The sequence below is a fragment of the Pogoniulus pusillus genome, chromosome 9 (genome assembly GCF_015220805.1).
Source record: "Pogoniulus pusillus isolate bPogPus1 chromosome 9, bPogPus1.pri, whole genome shotgun sequence".
Taxonomy (NCBI): Eukaryota; Metazoa; Chordata; class Aves; order Piciformes; family Lybiidae; genus Pogoniulus; species Pogoniulus pusillus.
Window position 1 is genome coordinate 34,375,503 of NC_087272.1, and position 23,000 is coordinate 34,398,502.

At 45.5% G+C, this 23,000-nt stretch overlaps 2 protein-coding genes and 1 non-coding gene across 18 annotated transcripts in view; 2 read left to right on the forward strand and 1 right to left on the reverse strand.

The window, feature by feature from the left end:
* The first annotated feature begins 229 nt into the window (after nt 1–229).
* Nucleotides 230–18,954, forward strand: NSUN7 (NOP2/Sun RNA methyltransferase family member 7). The gene is made up of 13 exons (XM_064149188.1): nt 230–318; nt 5,399–5,754; nt 6,548–6,606; nt 7,343–7,473; nt 9,242–9,394; nt 9,657–9,840; nt 11,556–11,766; nt 12,599–12,742; nt 13,462–13,563; nt 14,383–14,497; nt 14,861–14,978; nt 15,822–16,425; nt 17,633–18,954. The coding sequence occupies exons 2-12, from the start codon at nt 5,445–5,447 to the stop codon at nt 16,389–16,391; spliced, it is 2,097 nt and encodes a 698-aa protein (XP_064005258.1). The 5' UTR covers nt 230–318; nt 5,399–5,444; the 3' UTR covers nt 16,392–16,425; nt 17,633–18,954.
* On the forward strand, nt 4,003–4,075 carry TRNAF-GAA (transfer RNA phenylalanine (anticodon GAA)). Its single transcript has one exon. It is a non-coding gene; the product is annotated as a tRNA-Phe (tRNA).
* APBB2 (amyloid beta precursor protein binding family B member 2) overlaps nt 18,065–23,000 on the reverse strand; it is a 241,652-nt gene continuing 236,716 nt past the window's right edge. For all 16 annotated transcript variants that reach the window (XM_064149174.1, XM_064149175.1, XM_064149177.1 and 13 more), the window contains one exon: nt 18,065–22,280. In XM_064149174.1, coding sequence (XP_064005244.1) covers nt 22,113–22,280 — 168 coding nt within the window. In that variant the 3' untranslated portion in view covers nt 18,065–22,112. The remainder of the gene's footprint in view (nt 22,281–23,000) is intronic.

The window sequence follows — 23,000 nt, forward strand, 5'->3', positions numbered from 1 at the left end:
GGCTCCCGGACCTGCAGCTGCGGCCCCTCAGGCCCCGCTCGACGGTCGGTCCCTGCGGGACGCGGTCGGCGCCGGTTCACAGCGCAGCCTTGCACTCGCACCATCAACCGCCCCAGCCCGGAGCAGGGCTCTCGGCGAAGGGCGCAGACCCGTGAGGGAGCCGTGCAAGTGAACTCCCTCCGCTGTCGAACTCGGCACAGAGAGCGGCAGACTCCCTCCGCGCACCTGATGGACCCCGGCGCGGCCTGGCCGTGGGGCCTGTAGGCGGGAAGCGTGCGCGGCCCAGGGCAGGGCTGAGCGAGAGCCGCTCGCTGGCGGGTAAGGGCTGAAGGGGGCCTGGGGGTCCGCCGGAGGGGGGGGCGGAGGGCACTGCCCCTTCCCTGCCCAACACCGGGCGGGGGGCGCCGGTAACGGCAGCGGGGGAGCCCCTCAGGCCCTGCAGGCGGAGGTCGCCTCACCTCGTCCCGAGGTAGAGATGGCTGCGGGAGAAACCCTGTGAGGGGAAACACCCTGGGGATACAGCTTAGGGGCAGGGGGTTGGAAGTCGCTCCTTCAGCACCAGCCTAGGTTTGGGAGAACAGGTTGTTTCTTAAGGCCTCGCAGCCTGTTTCAAGAAATCGTTTGCAAGTTACACAAGTAAGTATCTTCTTTCTGTATGTCTGTCTGTACCGTGAGGTGATGTGGACTATTCCTCATCATTAAAATGGTGCTGGGGAATAGTCTTGTGGCTGAGGACTTCTCCTGCCTTACTTTCCCTTCTCCCCAGCTTAGTGAAGTTCGGGACAGTAAAAATTTCGTGACCCTTTGCAGTTCTGTGTCAGACAGTCGAGATGATGTTAGAGAGCAGATGCGGTTTCCTTGTCCATAAGACTAAAACTGCAGTGTGTGGCTGTCAAGGATTTAGTGTTTGCTGGTGTACGAGGAGAGATATTCACGCTCAGGGAGAGCCCCTGTGAATGCGAGTTGGTACTGGGTCAGCAGGCTGCCTGCCGTACCTGAAACAACACAAATGCTGTGGGATCGTTTGCTGTTTTATCTCTTTTTTCCTGAACTCTATAGTGGCAGAGGCTGCTGAAAAAGGTGATGATTGAAGAAATAGGAAAACTACGTGTATGAACAGAGGAATTAGTGACTTTGCATGTGCCAATCCTTTGCTATGCTGTGTAGTGCATAAATGCCCTAATTCTGATCGCTAAAGTTCAAGTCAAGCAGAGTATTTATGATACACTACTTCCACTTTAAGTGAAGTTACGTGTTGCTGGAAACAGTTTTTATTTGCTGCTCCTATGGGTCTGTGTTGCCTAGTGTTAGTTCAAAATTGCAAAGCCATACAATCTGTGGACAGCTTCTCTTGAAACAGGGCATTGACAGAAATGAATCTGTTCTGTTTTGAGTTCCTTTGGCAAGCATGCTGGGTAGAAGGCTTGTGTATCTCTGGTGTTGGGAAGAATGGTAAAAAGTCTTGCTTCTTTAAACCTGATGGTCTGGAGGCAGTTCTGTTTGGTGGGCATCCTGCAAAGGTCCCTGACAAACACATCATATCTTGCTTTTTCCCAGTTCTGTTTGGTGGGCATCCTGGGAAGGTCCCTGACAAACACATCATATCTTGCTTTTTCCCAGTTCTGTGTGGTGGGCATCCTGGGAAGGTCCCTGACAAACACATCATATCTTGCTTTTTCCCAGTTTGGTGGGCTTCCTGGGAAGGTCCCTGACAAACACATCATATCTTGCTTTTTCCCAGTTCTGTTTGGTGGGCATCCTGGGAAGGTCCCTGACAAACATATCATATCTTTGCTTTTTCCCAGTTCTGTTTGGTGGGCATCCTGGGAAGGTCCCTGACAAACACATCATATCTTGCTTTTCCCCAGTTCTGTTTGGTGGGCATCCTGGGAAGGTCCCTGACAAATACATCATATCTTGCTTTTTCCCAGTTCTGTTTGGTGGGCATCCTGGGAAGGTCCCTGACAAACACATCATATCTTGCTTTTCCCCAGTTCTGTTTGGTGGGCATCCTGGGAAGGTCCCTGACAAACACATCATATCTTGCTTTTTCCCAGTTCTGTTTGGTGGGCATCCTGGGAAGGTCCCTGACAAACACATCATATCTTGCTTTTCCCTAGTTCTGTTTGGTGGGCATCCTGGGAAGGTCCCTGACAAACACATCATATCTTGCTTTTTCCCAGGTGGTGTAAGGAGTGAGAAAAAAAGGTTACCTCAAATACCTTGTTCAAGAGCTTCCTTAGAGCATGAACCAAAAGTCTTTGTTCTCTCTCAGCCAAGTTCTCTTCAGGTGCTCTTCCAAGTGCTTTTCCTGTGGGCTTAGTGTTAGATGTATTGTGCACCTCAACTTGTCAGAGCAGCTGAGAGCTGCACTCAGCTTTTGGGAAAAAAGAAAGGAAAAACTTGTTGTGAACACCTCCAGGCCTTCCAGCCTGCACTGTCTGGCTGTAAAGCAATACAGTATGCTCTAGTTCCCCCTTTGCTATTTGAACCCTTCAGTCTTCTCATTATTGCTGCTGTTGCATCTGGATGACAGTAACCTGTGTTCCTTCAGAAGAGAGATTTGTGGATTGCTTTGTGCAGATAATGTTCACAAGGAGCACCCTCTGTGCCTTGTGATACAGCTGGTATTGTACATTGTCATCAGGTTATGATTTGTTAACAGCCATGGAGAGATACTTTTGATGTCTGTTTTCTGTGCTTTCAGAGCCAGTACTTTCCATCGATAGGTGCTTGCTGTTTACAATTAGAGAACAGCTGTTCAGTAATGATCCCATTAAATTTAGCCACAGGTGCTTTTAAGTTCCCTTCTTTTACATACCCTCTTACTACTCTGACTTGCAAGCTTGAGGAAAACAGTGTGGAAGTATATTGTCCAGAAACTAGAAATCTGACTGTGACAGCAAGTTTCTGCTTTGTAGATGAGGCAGTTGTTTCTCTAGTCAGATCACTGAGAGGATGCACGTATTCTTGATGCTGAATCGGTGTGCTAAGAACTGTGTGAAGTGATACTGGATTTGGGTCCAGATCAAATTGATTTATCATTTGTAGTACTCAGGAATATTATAAACTCTCATTTTTATTTTTGTTCTGTCCTTGCATTCTTTATTAATCTCTGTTCAGTGACCCCCTAACACAGCAAATTCATGTTGTGTTTGAAGCTTTCTTAACAGTGGCAAAAAGTATTTCTGAACTTTGAAGGCCTTTCTCTAGGACAATGATGGCAATCTTGGGACCTTAAGGTTCCCTCCCCACTCCCAACTGAGTCATCTGCTTGAGATTTGGGTTATTTCTTCCACTTAACAATGGCAGGGTTTCTTCTCTAGCTCTTCTCAGTTGAGCTTCATTTAACCAAGCATGGTGTTCTCTGCTTGGCATAGAGTTCAGTAATCCAAACTATGTTTTACAGTGCTGCAGCTGTGTGCAGTGTGTCTGCTCAGGGCAGCGCACTGTCATCTCATCTTCATCAGGATGCCTTTTGGGAAAGTGTTCATCAGTTGTCTTAACAGTAGTGCGTCTCGCAGGCCAGCAAAAATGGCTTTGGTGAAGGAGTCACAAGCAGTGAAAGAGAAGTCCTGCAAGTTCTGAAAGTGTTGACACCACAAACATTAGTTTACTTGCTACCTGTTCTAAAAAGAGCAAATTCTTTCTGCTTGGTTAGGGGATCACTTCTTTATTATTTTATTTTTAAACTGGCAAAAAGAACAAATTCTGCTGTTCTGTGCTGGTAATCCTAAAACATTCAGAACTTTTTGTCATCACCAGATCCAGGCTTTCTGTCCAGATTCTTCTGTAGAGCCTTCCTACTCTCAGACACATCAACCAGTCTTTGTATTTGCATAAGTGAAAGTAATGAAGATGAGAAAGAGAAGTATTCATAATGGCTCTAATATGTAAGATGATAGATGTATGCAAGTGTAGTCAATGTATGTATATATGGAGGATTAGAGCTTAACCTAGAAGATAAATCCAATTAACACCCGGAAAACGAAGAGAAAAGGAGCCGAAATAGCTCAGTTGGGAGAGCGTTAGACTGAAGATCTAAAGGTCCCTGGTTCGATCCCGGGTTTCGGCAGAACGTTTGTGCCATTGCAAAGCACCTACGGAATGGCCAAGGGATCAGGAAGGGCAGGTCCTGCCTGACCAAACTGATCTCCTTTTATGATCAGGTTACCCAGCTGGTGAAAGTGGGGCAGGCTGTGGGTGTAGTCTATGTGGACTTCAGCAAAGCCTTTGCTACTGTTTGCCACAACAAGCTCCTGGCACAGCTGGCAGCTCGTGGCTTGGACAGATTCACTCTGATATGAGTCAAGAACTGGCTGGAGGGCCAGGCCCAGAGAGTGGTGGGGAATGGTACCACATCCAGTTGGCAGCTGTCGCTAGTGGTGTGCCCCAAGGATCAGTGCTGGGCCCAGGACTGTTCAACATCTTTATTGATGATCTGGACGAGGGGATTGAGTCCAGCATCAGTAAGTTTGCAGATGACACCAAGCTAGGAGCAGGTGTGGATCTGTTGGAGAGTAAGAGAGCCCTGCAGAGGGACCTTGACAAGCTGGATGGGTGGGCAGAGGCCAATGGGATGAGATTTAACAAGGCCAAGTGCAGGGTTCTGCACTTTGGCCACAACAACCCCAGGCAGCACTACAGGCTGGGGACAGAATGGCTGGAGAGCAGCCAGAAGAAAGGGACCTGGGGGTGCTGGTAGACAGTAGCTGAAGATGAGCCAGCAGTGTGCCCAGGTAGCCAGGAGAGCCAATGGCATCCTGGCCTGGATCAGGAACAGTGTAGTCAGCAGGACAAGGGAGGTTATTCTGCCCCTGTACTTAGCACTGGTCAGGCCACACCTTGAGTGCTGTGTCCAGTTCTGGGCTCCTCAATTCAAGAGAGATGTTGAGATGCTGGAAGGTGTCCAGAGAAGGGCAACAAAGCTGGTGAGGGGCCTGGAACACAAACCCTATGAGGAGAGGCTGAAGGAGCTGGGGGTATTTAGCCTGGAGAAGAGGAGGCTCAGGAAGGACCTCAGTGCTGTCTACAACTGTGTGAAGGGAGGCTGTAGCCAGGTGGGGGTTGGTCTCTTCTCCCAGGCAACCAGCAACAGAACAAGGGGGAACAGTCTCAAACTGTGCCAGGGGAGGTCTAGGCTGGATGTTAGGAGGAAGTTCTTCCCAGAGAGAGTGATTGGCATTGGAATGGGCTGCCCAAGGAGGTGGTGGAGTTGCTGTCCCTGGAGGTGTTGAAGAAAAGACTGGATGAGGCACTTAGTGCCATGGTCTAGTTGATTTGACAGGGCTGGGTGCTAGGTTGGCCTGGATGATCTTGGGGGTCTCTTACCTGGCTCATTGTATGATTCTAGTGAAAGAAAATTTCATAACCCAGTACAAACTCTGTTTTTTTGCAGAACAGCAGGATTGTGACTTGCACTTGAACAATCAGCAACTGGGAAAATGCCAGATTCTAAAAGTGATCCGGTGTCTTTACATGAGGATGGTATAAATGATACTTCAGAGTTAAGTGAAGTGAGCATTTCAGATGAGAAAGGATCTGAAAGAAGGAAAATGGCTGTGGCTGAGAAGAATGGCTATCACGACTCGGTGTACATCAGCGCAGCTCAGATCTTTCAAGGCATTCATACTGAAAAGCGTCGGGATAGAACGTTGGTGCGGTACGGTGGTGACTCGGTGCCTCCCATGGTGACTCTACGAGATCAGCATTCCCAGCGTGCAGCTTATGAACTGGCTTTCAGTGCTCTGAAATGTAAGTGCAGAGCTTTTCCAAAAATGGCAAAAAGAAATGATGCATCAGAGGAAGTATGGGAAATCAGAGTGTTTGCTTCTAGGCTTCCCACTTCAGAAGGGACAGGCATATACTAGAGTGTGTCCAACAGAGGGCTTTGAAGGAACTGGAACATCTCTCTTGGGAGGAAAGGCTGACAGACCCGGGGCTCTTTAGTCTGAGAAGAGAAGACTGAGAGATCTTATTAATCTATTAATATCTGAAGGGTAGGTGTCAAGAAGAAAGGGCCAGGCTTTTTTTATGATGTTCTGTGATAGGACATGGGCAGTGGATATACCCTGAAACAAAGGGAATTCCACCTCAACATGAGGAAAAACTTCTTTGCTGTAAGAGTGCTGGAGCACTGGAACAGGCTGTCCAGAGAGGCTGTGGAGTCTCCTTCTCTAGAGACTTTCATAACCCATCTGGGTGTGTTCTTTGGCGACCTTACTTTGGCAGGGAGGGTTTGACTTGGTGATCTTCAGAGGTCTTTTTTAACCTCTACCATTCTGTGTTTCTGTGATCTGGAATTTTTTTTAATTGAACCTCAGGTTACCACTTGAAACCCTCAAACATTTAAATAAATGTTGTTGGCATTTTGTGAAATCAGATATTTGAACCCTGCCCTTCCAATGTAAAGAAGTTAGTGTTGGAATGTATCCTTAATTTTCCTGTTTAAACTTTCAGCTTTTTCTTTAGTGATTTATAGGTTTAGCTGTAGAATCTTGATAGATTTCATAGTGTGACTTGTCAATATTGTCTTTTTTTTTTGCAGATCAAGATCTTCTGGAAGAAATATTGTTAGATAGTTGTGTTTACCCATGCCCATCAATAGTAAGTGAACATTTTTGTGAGGAAATAAATCTTAAGTTATCTGAGGTGATGCAATTAGAACCTTTTCTGCAGTGTTCTTCAGAACAATATCTGTTGATTTGAACTATCTGCTGGCCTGAAACTGAAATATTGCTGTCCTTTTTAGATAGTTGTCTAAAGTGTCAGTCTCTGCAGCATTAGATGTGTTGCTTGTGAGATTCTTGTTGCATCTTAATGCTGAGAATCAAAACCTTCAAAGAAAGGAAATAGGAGAGTGAACTATAATGCTTACTGCCGTGTAATACTTAAGCTGTGACGGTGTCCATCTGCTTTCCTTCCCAGCTGTATCTTTGTGAGTAGGGAAGAAAACTCACATTCCCTTCCCATCACCTGTGAACCCACCAGACATTGAACCCATGTTTCATTTCCTGGGCAAACTGTATTGTGTACCAATATTGTACTGGAAAATGCACTGGCTCCAGGTCACTCTTACAAGTGCGCTTTCTTGCACTTGGCCTTGTTGAACTTCATGAGCTTTGCACAGGCCCACCTCTCAAGCCTGTCAGGGTCCCTCTGGGTGGCATCCCATCCCACCAGTGTGTCATCTGCTTGGTGTCGCTGGCATACTTTGCTGAGGGTGCCTCAATCCCACTGTCCATGCTGCAGACCGTGGTGTTAAATAGCACTGGAAGGTGATTTTAAAGAAGCAAGGCATGCTTTGTGTCCCTTTCTCTATCTAGTTGCTTTTCAATTGCAGCCAGATGAACTGACCAGCTTGCTTGTTGTGATGCTTTATGACCTACAACACCGCAAGTTCGAACCACGACAAGTTTTTGATGAAGAGGAGCCTGTAGCAGAAGTTCAGAAAATAGAGCATTATCTACACAGGTATTATTATGTGCTGAGAACTTAGTTTAGAATCACAGAATCATTTGGGTTAGAAAAGACCTTTAAGATTGTCAACTTCAACCATTAACCCAGCATTGCCAAATTCATTGCTAAGCCATGGCACTAAGCACCAGTCCTGTATGTCTTTTAAATACCTTCAGAGATGGCAACTCAACTACCTCCCTGGGGGGCTCTTCCAGCAGTTTTGGTGAAGGTAACTTTCCTAACATCCAATTCAAGCCTCCCCTGCCACAACCTGAAGCCATTTCCCCTTTCCTGCCACTTCTTACTGAGGAGAAGAGACCAACATCCACCTCACTCTAACCTCTTTTCAGGGAGTTGCAGAGAGCCAAAAAGTCTCCTCTCAGACTTTTTCTCCACACTAAACAACCCGGGTTCCCTGAGCTGCTCCTCACAAGGACTTGTGCTCTTGACCAGGTTTGTTGCCCTTCTCTGGACCTGCTCCAGCCTCTCAATGTCCTTCTTGGGCTGAGGGCCCTAAAACAAAACGCAGTACTCAAGCTGTGTTCTCAGCAGTGCTGTGTACAGGTGGACAATCACTTCCCTGGTCCTGCATTCTTCATTCAAGTCAGGATGCTGTTGGTCTTCTTGGCCATACATGTACTGCAAAACTTTGTTAAGTAATTATTATTTTGCATAATTAGAATTATATTTAAAAAAGATAATATTTATATATTTTAGGTAGTGTTCAAGTATTTATTTTGCCAGTCTGTGGATTAATTCAGCAGACATCTATTGGACAGAGTTGCGTTGCTGCTGGATTTGGAGTAGCCTAAAAATTCGTGAATATCATAGTGCAAAATATTCCTGGAGTATTCCAATGCATAATGTACCTAGCAATTTTGTTTTGAAGCTTCACATACCAGGGTTATGCATAAAGCCTGTGCTAAGAAGAGCGTGGTAGTATTTCCTCTGACATAAGAATTAGCCACCATCATACTTTTATTTCTTTACTCAGGTAGAGATCAGCATTCATTTAGCACTCATTCTGCACATACATGTATTAATAGAATCATAAATGGCTTCAGTTGGAAGGGACTTTAGACATCATCTACTCCAAACTCCTCACTGTGGGCAGGGATTCCTCTCAACTAGATTCGGCTGCTCAGGGCCTCATCCAAGCTGGCCTTGAACACCCCTAGGGAAGAGACAGCCACAACCTCTCTGGGCAACCCATTCCAGAGTCTCATCCCCCTTGTCCTGAAGAAATTCCTCCTAATATCCAATCTAAACCTACTGTCTCTTAGGTTCAAGCCATTCCCTCTTTTCCTGTTGCTAGACATTCTGATGAAAAATCCACTCCAGCCTTCCTTTAGCATCCCTCTGGTATTGGAAGGCAGCACCCAGGCTGAGCAACCCCAGCTCCCTCAGCCTATCCTCATAGCAGAGGTGTTTCAGCCCAAACATCTATTTATATTTCCAAAGATAAAATATCTGAGGATTGCATTCCACAAACTGCAGTTCCAAAACACTGGGTTTGTTTGTTCTAAAGCTTTCTATGAAAATGGGCATATTTGAGAGTTACCTGTCATAATTCCAGCCCTTGGTGCACTTAAGTGAAACAATCTCAACCACCTTGCATCTACCCTTGTGTAGGGTAGAAAATGCCCTGTAACACCAGGCAATACAAAGCCTCATGTTCAGCTGTGGCTTCTGGGCAAGCCAACATTGTGACAGAAATGTTGCATCTTAATAGCTGATAGAAACATTTGTCAAACTTACTAAATCTGTGCCTATACTTTTGCAGTTTTAGGACCAAATTTGCAGCTGCAGTAGCAAGATGCCGCATCAAGAATGATGCTCTTTCCATTGAGCAGATTCTACCAGAAACCATTCAGAAACAGCAACAAAGGGTTTCTGCTTTACCTCTGTGTGTCTGGGTAAACACATTGAGAATCAGGTAAAGTCTTTAAAATGCTGATGTTTTTATTTATCAAGTGGTGTAGTTTACTGTACCCTTGGTTTAGAATTTCTAGGTTGTATTAATTTTAGCAGAATTACTGTTTCAAGCTAGAACATATACCTAAATTAGAGTGATTTCCCCTCCTGTTTATTACTTACATAGGACACAAAAATAGAAGGCAAAAATCCATATAATAAAATGCAAAAGTGCATTGCTTAAGTAACTTGCAGATTTAATGGTCAGTGTTGTCTGTTAACAGCCTTCAAGATGCTTTCAGAGATTTGAAGGAGGAGGGATTCACAAGAGTTGAATCTGTGGCAGACTTGGACCATTGCACTTACTGTGTGGACCAGCATTGCCATGATGTGCTGTTTTTTCCTTCCTCTCTTAAAGAAAAACTGCTGAATTCAGATCTTTTTGCAGATTGCAAACTGCTATTGCAGGTGAGTTGATGTCACCCTTGAATAGTAGGTCCTGCAAACTAAAAGAACGCTTTAGTACTCCAATACATTAGAATGAGCTCATGTATTGTGTGACTGTCCTATTAAATCACTCAGGCAGCAACAACCTCTCAAAAGGTTGTGGACAGATGTAATATCCAGTAGGTTAGAAACTGATTCACTTAGTAAATTTAGCATGAAAATGTTAATGCTCATAATTGATTGCTGCAATTAAATTAGCAGTATGGTTTGTTAATCTTAAGAGTGTTGAAATAAACATGAAGTGTGGTCAAAGAGGCAGTGTTGCTTCTAAAGATATGAGGCAAGTTTCTATGTAACTCTGCATGCATTACCCCAGGCAGTAGATAATGATACACTGATAACATGACCTGTCTTCCTCCTCAGCTGTGTACTTGTGATGGAATGCTGCTGCTTTGTATTTTGTGTAGTGTGGTTCCTGAATCTCCGTAAACCCCACTGGCTCTTCTCCCTGTCTTCCCTCTATTAGCCTCCCCAGGCAAGACTGGTTGGAGGTTCCCATTGCAATGGTTTGATGGTAACCTTGCAACAACACACAACTAAAAGGATCCAAAGTGTCTGGTGACACTTAGCAGAAACATTTCAAAAGGCTTTTTGACTTTGTGTTTAGCATTTCCCCCAATGCTGGCCTGCAAATGTATTACTCAGCTACAAAGCCATTTGGCATTTGTTAATCAGTTACAAAGTGATTCCAAGTATCTCACTGGAGTGTGTCTGTTTTGAATAGCAGACATCCAGAAAAGAGCAGTACAGCACAGCCCCTTAGGTCACCAGAGCCAATTCTGAGCATTACTACTTAAGAATTTTCCAAGTTACAAAATAGAAACCTCAAAAATTCCATCCCTGTGGGGTGGGGTAGGGTAGTACTCAAACACAGATATTAATGTGAATTTAAAGGTTTAGCTTTTGGTGTTTTTTTTTCTTCCTGAACACCAATATTTGCCAGATTTGGTGCAAAACTTGGTACCTGTGGTCCCTATCTTCACTCCTTGCCATTTTCAAGTCATTTGATGGAGATACTGTTCGATGTGGACGTCTCATTTCAGCATCTCTAGTATGAGCTGATTTACTCCTGCAAATGTGCTTTCTGCATTCCAACCTGCCTCAGTGTTCAAATTTCAGCCAAATCCTAGGTTTTGATGCAGAAAGGCTCAGTTTTCCCAATAATTACCTTCATGGACTGCATGAATAAGTCTGCATTTCACTGTCAAGCTGTATCTTGAGGATGAGTCTTGCATTTTGTGGGCTGTGTTTTCTTTTCTGGAACTGGTTGTCACTAAGAGTTCCTCCTGAAGGGATCACACAGACTTAACATTTCACCTACAGATATCATACATTCTTATGCATTACTTAGAGTTATTTAAATTCACTGAGTTTAGAATTATTGAAATGTAGTGAGTTTAATTGAGAATTATTGAAATGTAGTGAGTTTAATTGAGAATTATTGAAATGTAGTCAGTTTAATTGAGAATTATTTAAATGTAGTGAGTTTAATTGAGAATTATTTAAATGTAGTGAGTTCAATAAGATGCTTGCTTTTGTCTTTTATTTAATTTCATCTTTCTTTTGTTTCTCTCCTCCCTTATTTCTGGCTTGCCATGAAAACAGTGAAATAATTTGGAAGGGAAGGTTGGCACTCAAGAGATTCCATGAGTGGGTTGTTGTGTCATTATTTTTAGGACAAGTCTCGCAGCCTTGCTGTGCACTCTGCACAGGCACAGCTGGGTACAGAAGATGACATTGTAGTGGCTCACGTTGGTTCCCATCTCACCATTGCCCATCTCTCAGCACTGACAGCTCAGAGCACGTCCAGGATTTTTGTTTGTGGTGTAAAACCATCGGCAAAAGCAGATGAACTGAGCACCTTACTCAGTCACATGGGATGTGAAAGTAGGTGACCAGCAGCGTGTATGCCTAAAGTGATGCAATGCAGGCATTTGTGATATCTATCAATGTGACATATCTGCATCAGGATTCAGAGGATTTGGGGAGGGCAGTAACAACAAAATTTGTCAGGGTGAAATGACTAATCTTTAGCTTACAATCAGGCTGTCCACTAGATTGCTCAGATTGTTCACCAAATTGCTCAGTGCCTCATCCAGCTTGGCCTTGAATGGGTTGGGTGAGGCCTTGAGCAAGCTGGAGAAGTGCAGGGTGTCCCTGCCTGGGTTGGACAGATGATCTTTATCTAGTTCCAACCCTGGCAGAAGGGCTGGAACTAGATGATCTTTAAGGTTCCTTCTCAGTCAAACCATTCCATGCATCTGTGAATCTGTGAGCTAATCAAAGGTTGCACATCAACTGCCACAGGTGCAGGCTCCTGAAACATCAGGGTGAAGTTTTCTCTATGAGCAGTTGTTGTATTGTGGTGGTGTACCTGGAAACTTTTGGCTCCATTTATATGGGCTCTTGGCTGTTGCTTTCAGTTTGATTTTCAGCTGTTTCTGAGAGTGTTGATCCAAAGCTCATGCACTTCTCTGGTTCATCCAGAGGACAGAGTCTGAACAGAGTCCAACAGGACTCCAGAACCCCATTAGCAGACTTCAGTGGAAGGTGCTACAGTCCAGCTCTTCAATCTGTTTGACATTGGTGGAGCTGGGTCTAGCAGGCTCTGGCTCTCTGGAAGTGTGTGTAGCCCCACAGAATCTTTGCCCATAACACATTCAAATTAGGCAGGTTTGCTTGCATGTCGAACTCCTGAGTTTTCCCCTTTTTCCCCCAGATATTCAGCTGCTACATGAAGACTTCATTGAGCTTGAACCAAGAGACCCCAGACTCGAAAAGGCAAAAGTCATTTTGCTGCTACCACAGTGCTCTGGGCTGGGTGTTGGCAATCCAATAGACTTTATTATAAATGAACGTGGAGGTAACTTCTGATACAACAGGTAGCTCATGCTTTCTGGGAGAGATTGTATTCAGGTATTGTGGTCTGCTCGTTGTAGCTCTTTCAGTAAATGGTCTCATTTCATAACAAACACTTCCTTTTAGATTTTTAACAGCTATAAAGCATAGAAATTAAATAACTTGCATAATTTTGTATATGCAATGCATGTACAGGCGACTGGAAATACAAAAGTGAGTGAGTAAATAAATTGTACAGGTGATTTTTTTTTTCCCCCACAGAACATGAACAAGAATGTATTTTCCTAGCTTAGGATTCCCAGCAAGCAAGAAAACAGAATCTTTCTAGGCAGCACTGAAGGGTTCGGAATGTTTTGTAAAGACAATTTCATATCGATGGTGTGAAACTTGAGGGTAGCCTTTCTCTTACAGTAAAAAGCTGTGGGTAGAAAATTCAGGATGTCAGTGTATACTTTACCCTTGGTTACCTTCCTTTATGGATGGATTCTGTTAAGTCTACTTTGTGCACACTTTTCATTAAACAGAAGCAAAACCGAGGCAGAATTCCAGGTGAAGAGGGACAGAAGAACAAATTAGGCATTGGTAGGGTTGTGATTGATGAAACCTCCCTTCCCACTGTGCTGGTGATAACTAGGCCTGTTACCAAAGCATCTCCTGCAAACAGCTGGATTTGAAGACAGTAATAGAAGCTACATTAGTAAATGTCCAACTCTCTGCATCCAGATGCAGGATTGCTGAGAGACATCTTCCGAGGATCAGTGTCTGAGGATAGACTCCATGTCCTGGCTGAGAGGCAGCTGAATGAGCTGAGGCACGCACTGCAGTGTAAGTGTGGCAGCAGCAGCAGCAGTGCTACAGGCTTCAGGCAGTGACTGCAAAGCAGCCCTGTGGGAAAGGATCTGGGGGTGCTGGTGAACAGCCAGCTGAACAGGAGCCCAGGTGGCCAAAGCAGCCAGCAGCATCCTGGCCTGGATCAGAAACTGTGATCAGCAGGACTAAGGAAGTGATGGTGCCCCTGTACTCAGCCCTGGAGAAGCCACAGCTTGAGCACTGGGTTCAGGTCTGGGTGCCAGAGTATACTTCTGAGGTCCTGGAGTGTGTCCAGAGAAGAGGAGGGAGGCTGGGAAGAGGTCTGGGAGGCGTCATGAGGAGTGGCTAATGGAACTGGGAGAAGGCTAAGGGGAGATCTTGTTGCTCTCTACAGCTACCTGAAAGGAGGTTGTAATGAAATGTGTGTTGGTCTCTTATCTGAAGTATCAAGTGATAGGTGAGAGGAAATAGCCTCAAGTTATGATGGGGGAGGTTTACATTGGACATTAGGGAAAAATATCTTACTGAAAGAGTGGTCAGGCTGCCCAGGGAGGTGGTGGAGTCTCCATCCCTGGAGGTGTTTAGGAGATGCAGAGATGTTGGGCTGAGGGATATGATTTAGCACCAGAGTTGGTAGAGAATAATTGACTTAGATGGCCTTAAAAGTCTTTTCCAACCAAAACCCAATTCTGTGTGTGCTAATACGTGCCAGGAGGACATATTTTATTGTTAAAAATGACATCCAAACATAATTTGCATGTAGGATTTGGTCCTTACTAGACCAGAATGCATCTGAAGAATCTGAACAGTAGAAAAGTTGTCTTTGTTTTGCAGTTAAAGCAAAAGCTGTTGTTTACTGCACTTGTTCGGTTTACTCTGAAGAAAATGAACTAGTGGTGAAAAAAGCACTGGAATCTGGAGTGGAAGGAGACAAAATGCAGCCATATAGGTATGGAATGAGAAGTTTGGTCTGTGGAAAAGTTCAGGGGAACTTTAAGTCTTAGGAGAAATCTTATCCTAAACTGATGTATGTCTTGCATTAGAAAAGAACACAGCTGTTAATTAGATTCATTTATCATTATCTGGTGGTTATTATACCTCATTATTGGAAATAAGTAAGTGGGAATTATTAGAAGAGATCAATTCTAAAAGGATAAATCCTCAAGGCTTTCTCACACTGCAGTTAAAAAAAACCCCAACTGAATTAGAATGTCATTGAAAGCCTTCATTTGGGGAATTACTCTTGATACATCCTTGTGTATTTCTTTTTAGATGCTTAAATGGTGCTTTCTGGTAATTTATCTTTTTGCAGGCTTATTCCTCCTGTTTTTTCTTCTTGCTCCAATTCAGAGGCTTCTACTGAAAGCTTTTTCAAACTGGAGCCATCAGATGTTTCCAGTGGCTGTTTTTTAGCTGTTCTAGCAAGAGAGGTAAGCAAAGTATCATTTAAAACCACTTGACAGAAAAAGAATTTTGCCATTTTCCACTAAAGAAGGTAGGGAATGGAACCTTGAAACAAATGAATCCTGGATGTTCTTAGCAACAGAGAAGAGGCAAGCAGTTGAAATGTGCCACTCCTCCAGTAGTATGCCAAGCACAACTCTCCAGCCTGTGCCTTTTCTTCTGGGGCTGTTCCTGATCTGAGCAGTCTCTTGGTCTAAGTCAGTGCTAGGGGCATCTTAAGGAAACACTGTTGCTGTGACAACCTGGCATGAAACCCACAGCTTGACTGGACGTAAATGGTGTTTAGTAAAGTTATTTGTTCTATGTGTGTCACCAAGGTTTTCCAGACAGTGTCACCCACAGAACTTCATTAGCATTTGAATAAAATAAGGATGTTTCCCTCCAAAACTTAAGGCATAAGCAAACCTGGCTTGAAAGCCTTTTGCTGAGTAAATGGTAAAGTCTTGGCAGGATACCCAAGGAGAGGCCTTAAAGGGGTTAGTTTGCATTTCTGAGCATCATCATTTTCCTCTGGTGTCTGAGAAAAGTAGGACTTTTTTCACTAAGAAGAGAGGGAGCTAATTAGAATGTAATTGAAAATTAAAGGCATGAGATCTTATATGGTTATTTGTAGCACTTCTTGTCATACTGCAGTTACGATGCTTGAAGGAAGCTCAGGGCTTAGAATTAAGAGAATGACACAGGAAAAGCCTTTCAAGTTCTCTCTTGCCTTCGTTTTCTTGTGGGGCAAATTCTGAGGGATCCAGGAGGAAGGTGTTGAACTTGCAGCTCTGTGGTGGCTTAGATTCGTCGTTGTTTCCTTTGTTCAGAAAGGGTCTTCTGAAAGCCTGTCTGTTCAAGACATTTTGGCTCGTGCTGCAGCAAAAGGACTGCTAGATGGTGTCGTGGAAAAACCAAAGAGGGCCAAGAAGCAGAAAGGAACACAGCGCCGGCAGAACCTTAGCACCAGTGGGGCACAGCCAAAGGTCACCCAGCTTCACCGTCAGACCATACCCAAAGTGAAGGCTGAGGTGTCTGCCTCTAAAGCAGTCAGTAAAGCAGAAGAGAAGAAGGTGATCCAAGCAGAGAGCAGTGCTCAGGTGAAGAGCCCTATCAAGCCCACTTCGGACACAGCTCGTTTGTCAGCCGCAGCCAAGGTGCGCGAGAGGCAGACTCCTGCCAGAAAGGCAGGCGCAGAACGCAAGAGGCTCGCGTGGAAGCCTGTGGAAATTCGTTTGCCTCCACTTTTACCACCGCTGCCAGCAAACAAGCCCAGGGTGCAGGCTCATCAGTGCTTGCATTGCTGGGCTGGAGCACAAGGGCCCAGTGGTAGAACACGTGCACCGCTTCTGTCTAAAGTGGGCAAACCAGCTGTGCCGAGCCACCGAGCACGGCAGTGAGACTCTTTGGCCTCTGCCCTACCTTTGCACACAGGTATAAACTCCTCTCCTTATAAAACTATTCACCTAGATGACTCTAGACCTTATGCAGGGTGGGACCAAACTCTTTTTCAGTGGTGCCCAGTGACAAGACAAGGGGCAGTGGGCACGAACCTGAACATCAGGAGTTCCATCTAAACATGAGGAGGAACTTCTTCAATATAAGAGTGCTGGTTTGCTGGAACAGGCTGCCCAGAAAGGTTGGGGAGTCTCCATCTCTGGAGGCTTTCAAAACTCTCCTGGATGTGTTTCTATATGGCCTGCCCTAGGTGATCCTGCTTTGGCATGGGGGTTGGACTTGATGATGTCCAGAGGTCCCTTGCAACAGCCACCATTCTGTGCTTCTGATGCAGGCTGATGTTGCTGTGGGGAAGAGGTGCATGATAGGCTATTTGCATGGACATACCCATGGTAGATAGCAGTTTGTAAATTGAATGCAGCTCAGCTATGGAAGGCTGACACTGCTGAGGGGAGTGAAGTCACAACTCAACAGCTTCTTGCAGTTCACTGCCAAGGGAGAAGTTAAAGCACGAGTTTCTCCCTCCCCACCCCACAACCTGCACAGATCTGTAAGAATACTCAGTTTCAAATTGTTTTTTACTAAGGTGAGACTGCACCACCCATAGCAGAAAGGATGTTGATGACACTGTGCCAGCAGTGTAGGCACCTGGCTCTTGGTCATCAGGTAGATATGGCTGCCTCATTGGATCAGTGACAGTTTCTCTTAGCATTTTAACCTGAGCCAACTGTCCTGCTCCAAGGCATCACCCACCTGCTGCACATCCCATGCTCCTTACCTGTTCCAACAGAGGGGTGAGCTCTGCCTTTGTTACTGACCAGTCATACACCTGTGCATATGCAATGGATAGACCTGATGGAAAAAAATCCCTGTTTCATTTCAAATCCATCTTGGGAGGGGGAGAAGTTAGATAAAAGGGATAGACAGTGAGGAGATTTTAGAGGGTTCTCAATATAGGTGAGAAAGGCTTAAAGTTCTGCAGTTAGAGAACTATTTTTTTTACAATCAAAACCTAACAACATAACAAACTACAATTAATTATTAAATGTCATTCCAATTCACAGTATCACAGTATCATCAGGGTCTTCCTTGAAGACCAGAGCTGTGTCTGATGACAGAATGTCTGGGCTATGTACACACACTGCCTTGTGCTGTCCCATAACTGACCTCATCTTACCTTCAGGGATTTGCAGCTTTGAACCACTTTGGAGGCTGAAGCAGTGAGAATCTGGATGTCTTAGCAAAATACCAGAGCTGGTGGTGAAGAAGTTGATTCTGCAGGTCAGCAGTTCACCTTGGAAGCAGGAACATCTCATGGTGGCAGCCTCTGGGCCTGACTTCGGCTTGCTTGCATGTAGAGAAGCCTGCGTGCTCAGCTGAACGCTCGGTAACGTCTGATAGTAAAGCTGTGTCTTGGGAACTCATTTTCTGAAATGCCATTAGCTGTTGGTGATTTTAAACCAGAACCTGTTGATTTCAGCTCTCCAGGGATATAAAGTGTCCATTCTCTTGCTATTGCCTCTAAAGCAGCAGTGTACTTTTCCCTCCCCTCAAGCAGAGTTTGGAACAGAAGTGATTTCTCGCTTTGATGGACCAGTAACAATTGAGACAAGCGTTTTATGCAGCTAAATTTATTCTCAGAACAGATTACATTTAAATGTGGAGAAGTGGTCAATAGCAGGGAAAACTCTTCCTGTGGGTGTCAGTCAGGTGCTTCGGGTAGGACTGAACTCCGCTAACAAACAGTGGGGGGAGGTTCCCTTCTTTCTCACTGCTGTTCAGGAACTCAGACCTGCTTTGGCTGACTGCACAGCACAAGTGTTAGCAAGGTACTCGTGAACCTGCCCGAGCAGGAGTGAGTGGCTTCCTGATGCTGCCGAAGGGCTGAGCCCCTATTGACTGTTGAAATGAGGAAGTTTCTCTTTTCCTAATCATTTTAGATCCTGGTTAAATGATGTATGAAATGCTTGATGAAATTCAAAGGGATGTAGAACTCCTAGCGAGGCAGAACTGGCATAAGCTGTGAGCTACTCCGTGGTTTCTGTCGGGAAGGGGCCTCTTGTTCCCATAGGCACAGGTGACTGCACACAAAACAGCTGACAATTTTTTCTGAGGTTGGCCTTTTCTGCCTTCCCTTTAACCACCCTGTAAGGTGGCCCTTTTCTCTCTCCCACATCCCTCTTGGCTCCCCTTCAAATGAAAGTGTAAAACGGCTGAAAACAAACCTGCAGCCAGCACTGCAGATTTTCAAAAGAAAGGGTTTTTTTTTGTCTGAGTCCTTGACTGTGAATATAAAATCTCCTTGCTTCTGCAAGGAAGGGTATTGATGAGGTGGCTGATGTGTGATACTTACCCCTAACTACCTACTTGCATTGAAAACAACCCAAAAGAAAATTAAGAAATTAGCTTTGCTTTACATGTTTGGGGATTTTTTTTTGTTTGTTTTCTTTTCCTTTTTTTTTTTCTACAGACTTCAATAAAAATGTGACTACAAATAATTACAAAGCCTGCCTTCTCTTTGTTTGTTTTTTTCAGGCAACCTATAGTACACAGAGTGGAGAATGTTACAAGAGCACATCCAAGTAAAGACAATACATCAACTTAATAATGGAGGAGATTTCAGTAAAAATAGAATAAATAAAATAAAAATATTTTAAGCTGTATTTAACAGGTTAAGTTAGAATATGGCATCAGACATACAAGGCATAGTGAACACGGCTGCCTGCCTACAGACCCACTAGGTATTACCCCGAAAATGCATAGGTCACGGAAGGGTGGCTCTAAGGTCAGCTAAAAGGGTGGCAGTTGCTCAGACACACGCACGCACTCCGCACAGACTCTGGTTGGCCGTGGTAAGAAGAAGGGCTGGAGCTATCGGTCAGCAAAAGCTACTGCAGGCCTAGGCTCTGGTTCTGCAAACACCTGGTCTGTGGCTCACCTCTTGGCTAATAAAAGGAGCTCTACTGAAGCAGGAAGGCCACAAATAGTCAGACCATTAAGCACATTTGCAAAGTCAACAACCTTTTGTTGACAGACACAAAACTCTTAAAACAGACATTGGCAAAGTGACCTACAGCTTTGCAAGTACTTCCCTGTCTTCTCCTCAGCCCTTGCTGTGCTATTTAAAAGCTCACTAGATGTTCATAGCCTCAACACTAACCCACACAGAACCTTTACACCACTCTTTGCTAAGTGTTGGCTTAAAGACAGTCCAGATCTCTCCTGGGAAGAAGCAGCACTGTGCAGACCAATAAAATGTAATTCTGCTCTTTTAAAATGCACTGTTGTAGCAAAAGGTTGCAAATCCCAAATCTTGGCATATCCAGCTGGAACTGTAAAGACACTGTCAAGTATTTTCTGCAGTTTAACACAGGATAAAGTTGGAATTTCTAGCACAGTGATGACGAGTAAGGGAACCTTGATCTCCTAACTTCAGGATCCTACCTGAAGGTACATTGCCAGCCACCAGACGTTGACAGCAGTCATTATAGGAAGTGAGTTTTCACACTGCTCCTAGCAGGCATCACTGGGATCAACCCTAGAAGCTAACCAAGCACCTACGTGTGCTGCTAGCTGCCGTCTCCATGTTTGGGATGTGGGTCCATGGTCAGGTAAAGCCACTGGAGCTGTTAAAAGGGGTGAGATTGTTCTTGTCCCTTCACCTAGGGCTATGCACACTCCCTGCCTACTTGGTGCAAGCAACTTCTCCAGCTTCGCTGGTGCAAAGGAGCTAGCAGGAATGTAAGCCCTGGGAGGGGAGACACGGCAGTGCTTGGGGTGCAGAAGTGGGGTGAGAAGAGGCTTGAGCTGGGTGGGGCTCAGCTCTGCAGGGGGTATTCTGGAGAGCTCGATTTAATGACAAGAGTTGCATAGCCAGCCTTCACCTGACACTTGTCTATGCATGGCACTGAGTTTAGTTAAAGATCTCTCTGTGTTTTCAGGTGCAGAAACCTCTTCAATCATCATTCCTTACCTCTTGTGTTCCTATGTTTCACTGCCAGGTGCTGCTGTTAATTTCTTTTAAGAAATAAAAAGCAAAATAGTTTTGTTTCTAACAGTCTCTTGCATAGTGAAATAAGAAAAGAGCTCCTGTCATAACGACCTTGCCATTGTTCTTTGAGGCTTACAGCATGGCAAGAGTTGCAGGCTTGGGCAGACAGTGTGGAACGTTATCTATAATGGGAGGCAAAAATGTGTTACTGCTGGTTACAAATACCTTGACTGATCCATTTCCAAAGTTGGTACCAATCTGCAGACTGAAGCAGGAGATGGCTAAGGGAGAGCCTCAAGGTGTACAGCTGCGGTGGAGAATCAGTCTGAGGTACAGCTGTAAGAGCTGGCACTGGGCTGACTTTGCCAGAGCCTGCAGTAGTGTGTCAATGGAGGCACGCAGATGAAGCTGCGGGAGTCGGCCTGTAGCACCTGAAGCACTGCCCTGGTAGAAGCTCTCTGCTTACTGTGCCACAAAAGCATTACAAGGAATTGAATGGAAGCTTTGAGCAAGATCCATTGTTCCTTTTGTGGCATGTTAATTAGTCAGCTACAGACTGAGGGGTGAGGGACACTGAACTGAACATTTCATCCAACACCTGGATGGAAAAGGTGTGGAGTGTTCACTTGAACATCAGGAGAAACTACTTTACTGGTGGTGCTGGAGCACTGGAACAGGCTGCCCAGAGAGGTTGTGGAGTCTCCTTCTCTGGAAGCTTTCAAAACCCACCTGGATGTACTGCTGTGCAACCTGCTCTAGGTGCCCCTGCTCTGATGATCTGCAGAGGTTCCTTCTAACTCTCCTCTGCCCATGCTGAGATTCTGGTCCCTGTAGGACAATCAAATTGCTAAATTCTTCCTTGCTCTTGATTGGTTTCAGCCCTGCGTGCAGCAAATGAAGGTTTTGACAGGTGAATGGCAGATGTAGGAGAATAAATTTAACAGCCAACAGGTGTGTCTGTGTGGTTAACGCTGCAAAGCTTGCACAGATGACCCTACAGCTCAGCTGCTGAAAAGCCTTCTGGTATTTCCAGCCCTGGTTTGGTACTAAACCCAATTCTTCTCTCAGACCATCATGCACAACCAGGAGGTGAAATATCGACCCCGTGATTGACAGGCGTGGCAGGGAGGTGCTGGAGTGGTTGCCAGAGCAGCGCTGACAAACAACCGCAAACTAAGAGGTGTAGCTGTGTGACAAACAAGCCTTGGTGTTTAACCTACAGTAACTCAAAGAGTACCTACTCCAGTGCTGAACACAGAGCGGAGCGCTGCAGGGTTGAGGATGGGTTTGTGACCAAGCCGGCTCAAGACGGTGAAGCTACCAACTCAGGCATCATTCACTCCAAGGGCTCTAGCGTGAGTTCAGTGGGAGGGACGTGGCCATATTCTTGTTCTGTGTAACTGTTCAGGTATTTACAATCAAACAGACCTTCCATTGCTCATGATGGAACTCACTTGACAGCAAAAAACTTAATTCATGCTTCTTTTCATATCACAGGACGGTGGCGAGGAGGAGAGAACATGCTTGTCTAACAGGGGTTCGGGAAGGGCGAGTTCTCTGAAGACAAAGCATCAGCAGCTGCAAAGGGCAGGCCAGACGTCGGCAGTTCACGTTCCTTAGCGTGGCTACTGCTATCTTCAGCTGGAGGGGAGCAGGCTCCTCCCCGGGGCAGCTAGGGCGCCTCGGTGACCGGGCGCTTCTGTTTCAAAGTGTCAATGAGGGACAGCACTCCTCGCTTCACGTTGGTCGTAACTCTTCTGGTCACCGAGTCCGCGGGAGGGGGGGGCGGGCGCACTTTCTGAGAAGGAGGTCTGGCCACCAAGCACTTCTGATACCGTAACTGCAACACAGCAAAAGCCTTCTGCAATCCTCACCCCGCACTGCAAGCGCGCTCCTGACACGTGGTCGTGAAACAGAGTCAAACCTCCCTTCTGGATGTGACATCCTGGCCCGCATCAACAACTGTGTGGCCAGCAGGAGTAGGGAAGAGATGGTGCCTGATGAGGCCACACCTCAAATACTGTTCAGTTTGGGGCACTCACTACAACAAGGACACTGAGGTGCTGGAGCTGGTCCAGAGAAGGGCAACAGGAGTCCGGAGAACAGGGCTGGTGAGGAGCAGCTGAGGAACTAGGGTTGTTTTGTCTGGAGAAGAGGAGGCTGAGGGCAGCCCTCGCTCTCTACAACTCCCTGAAAGGAGGTTGGAGTCAGGTGGGGGTTGATCTTTAATATCAGGTAATCTGGCTTGAAATTGTGCCTGAGGAGGTTCAGGTTGTACATTAAGAACAATTTCTTTCCTGCAAGAGTGGTCAGGCATTGGAACAGGCTGACCAGGATGGTGATGGAGTCACCATTACTGGAGGTGCTCAAGAAACACATGGCTGTGGCACCTGGGCAAATAGTTTAATGGCCATGGTTGTCTCAAGTTGATGGTTGGACTCAATGATCTTAGAGGGCTTTTCCAACCAAAATAGTTCTGTGAAACAGCCCAGAGGAAGTTACTGGGACAGTGGTGTGTAGGTCTGTGGGCAGAAACTCTTCACTAGCAGATGATGGATGC

Excerpts from the sequence above, each read along its gene's own strand:
- NSUN7 (XM_064149188.1), top strand. The coding sequence starts at position 5,445 with ATGCCAGATTCTAAAAGTGATCCGGTGTCTTTACATGAGGATGGTATA. Across the intron at positions 11,767-12,598 it reads CAGTCACATGGGATGTGAAA|ATATTCAGCTGCTACATGAA; the intron begins GTAGGTGACCAG and ends TTTTTCCCCCAG. Across the intron at positions 14,498-14,860 it reads GACAAAATGCAGCCATATAG|GCTTATTCCTCCTGTTTTTT; the intron begins GTATGGAATGAG and ends ATCTTTTTGCAG.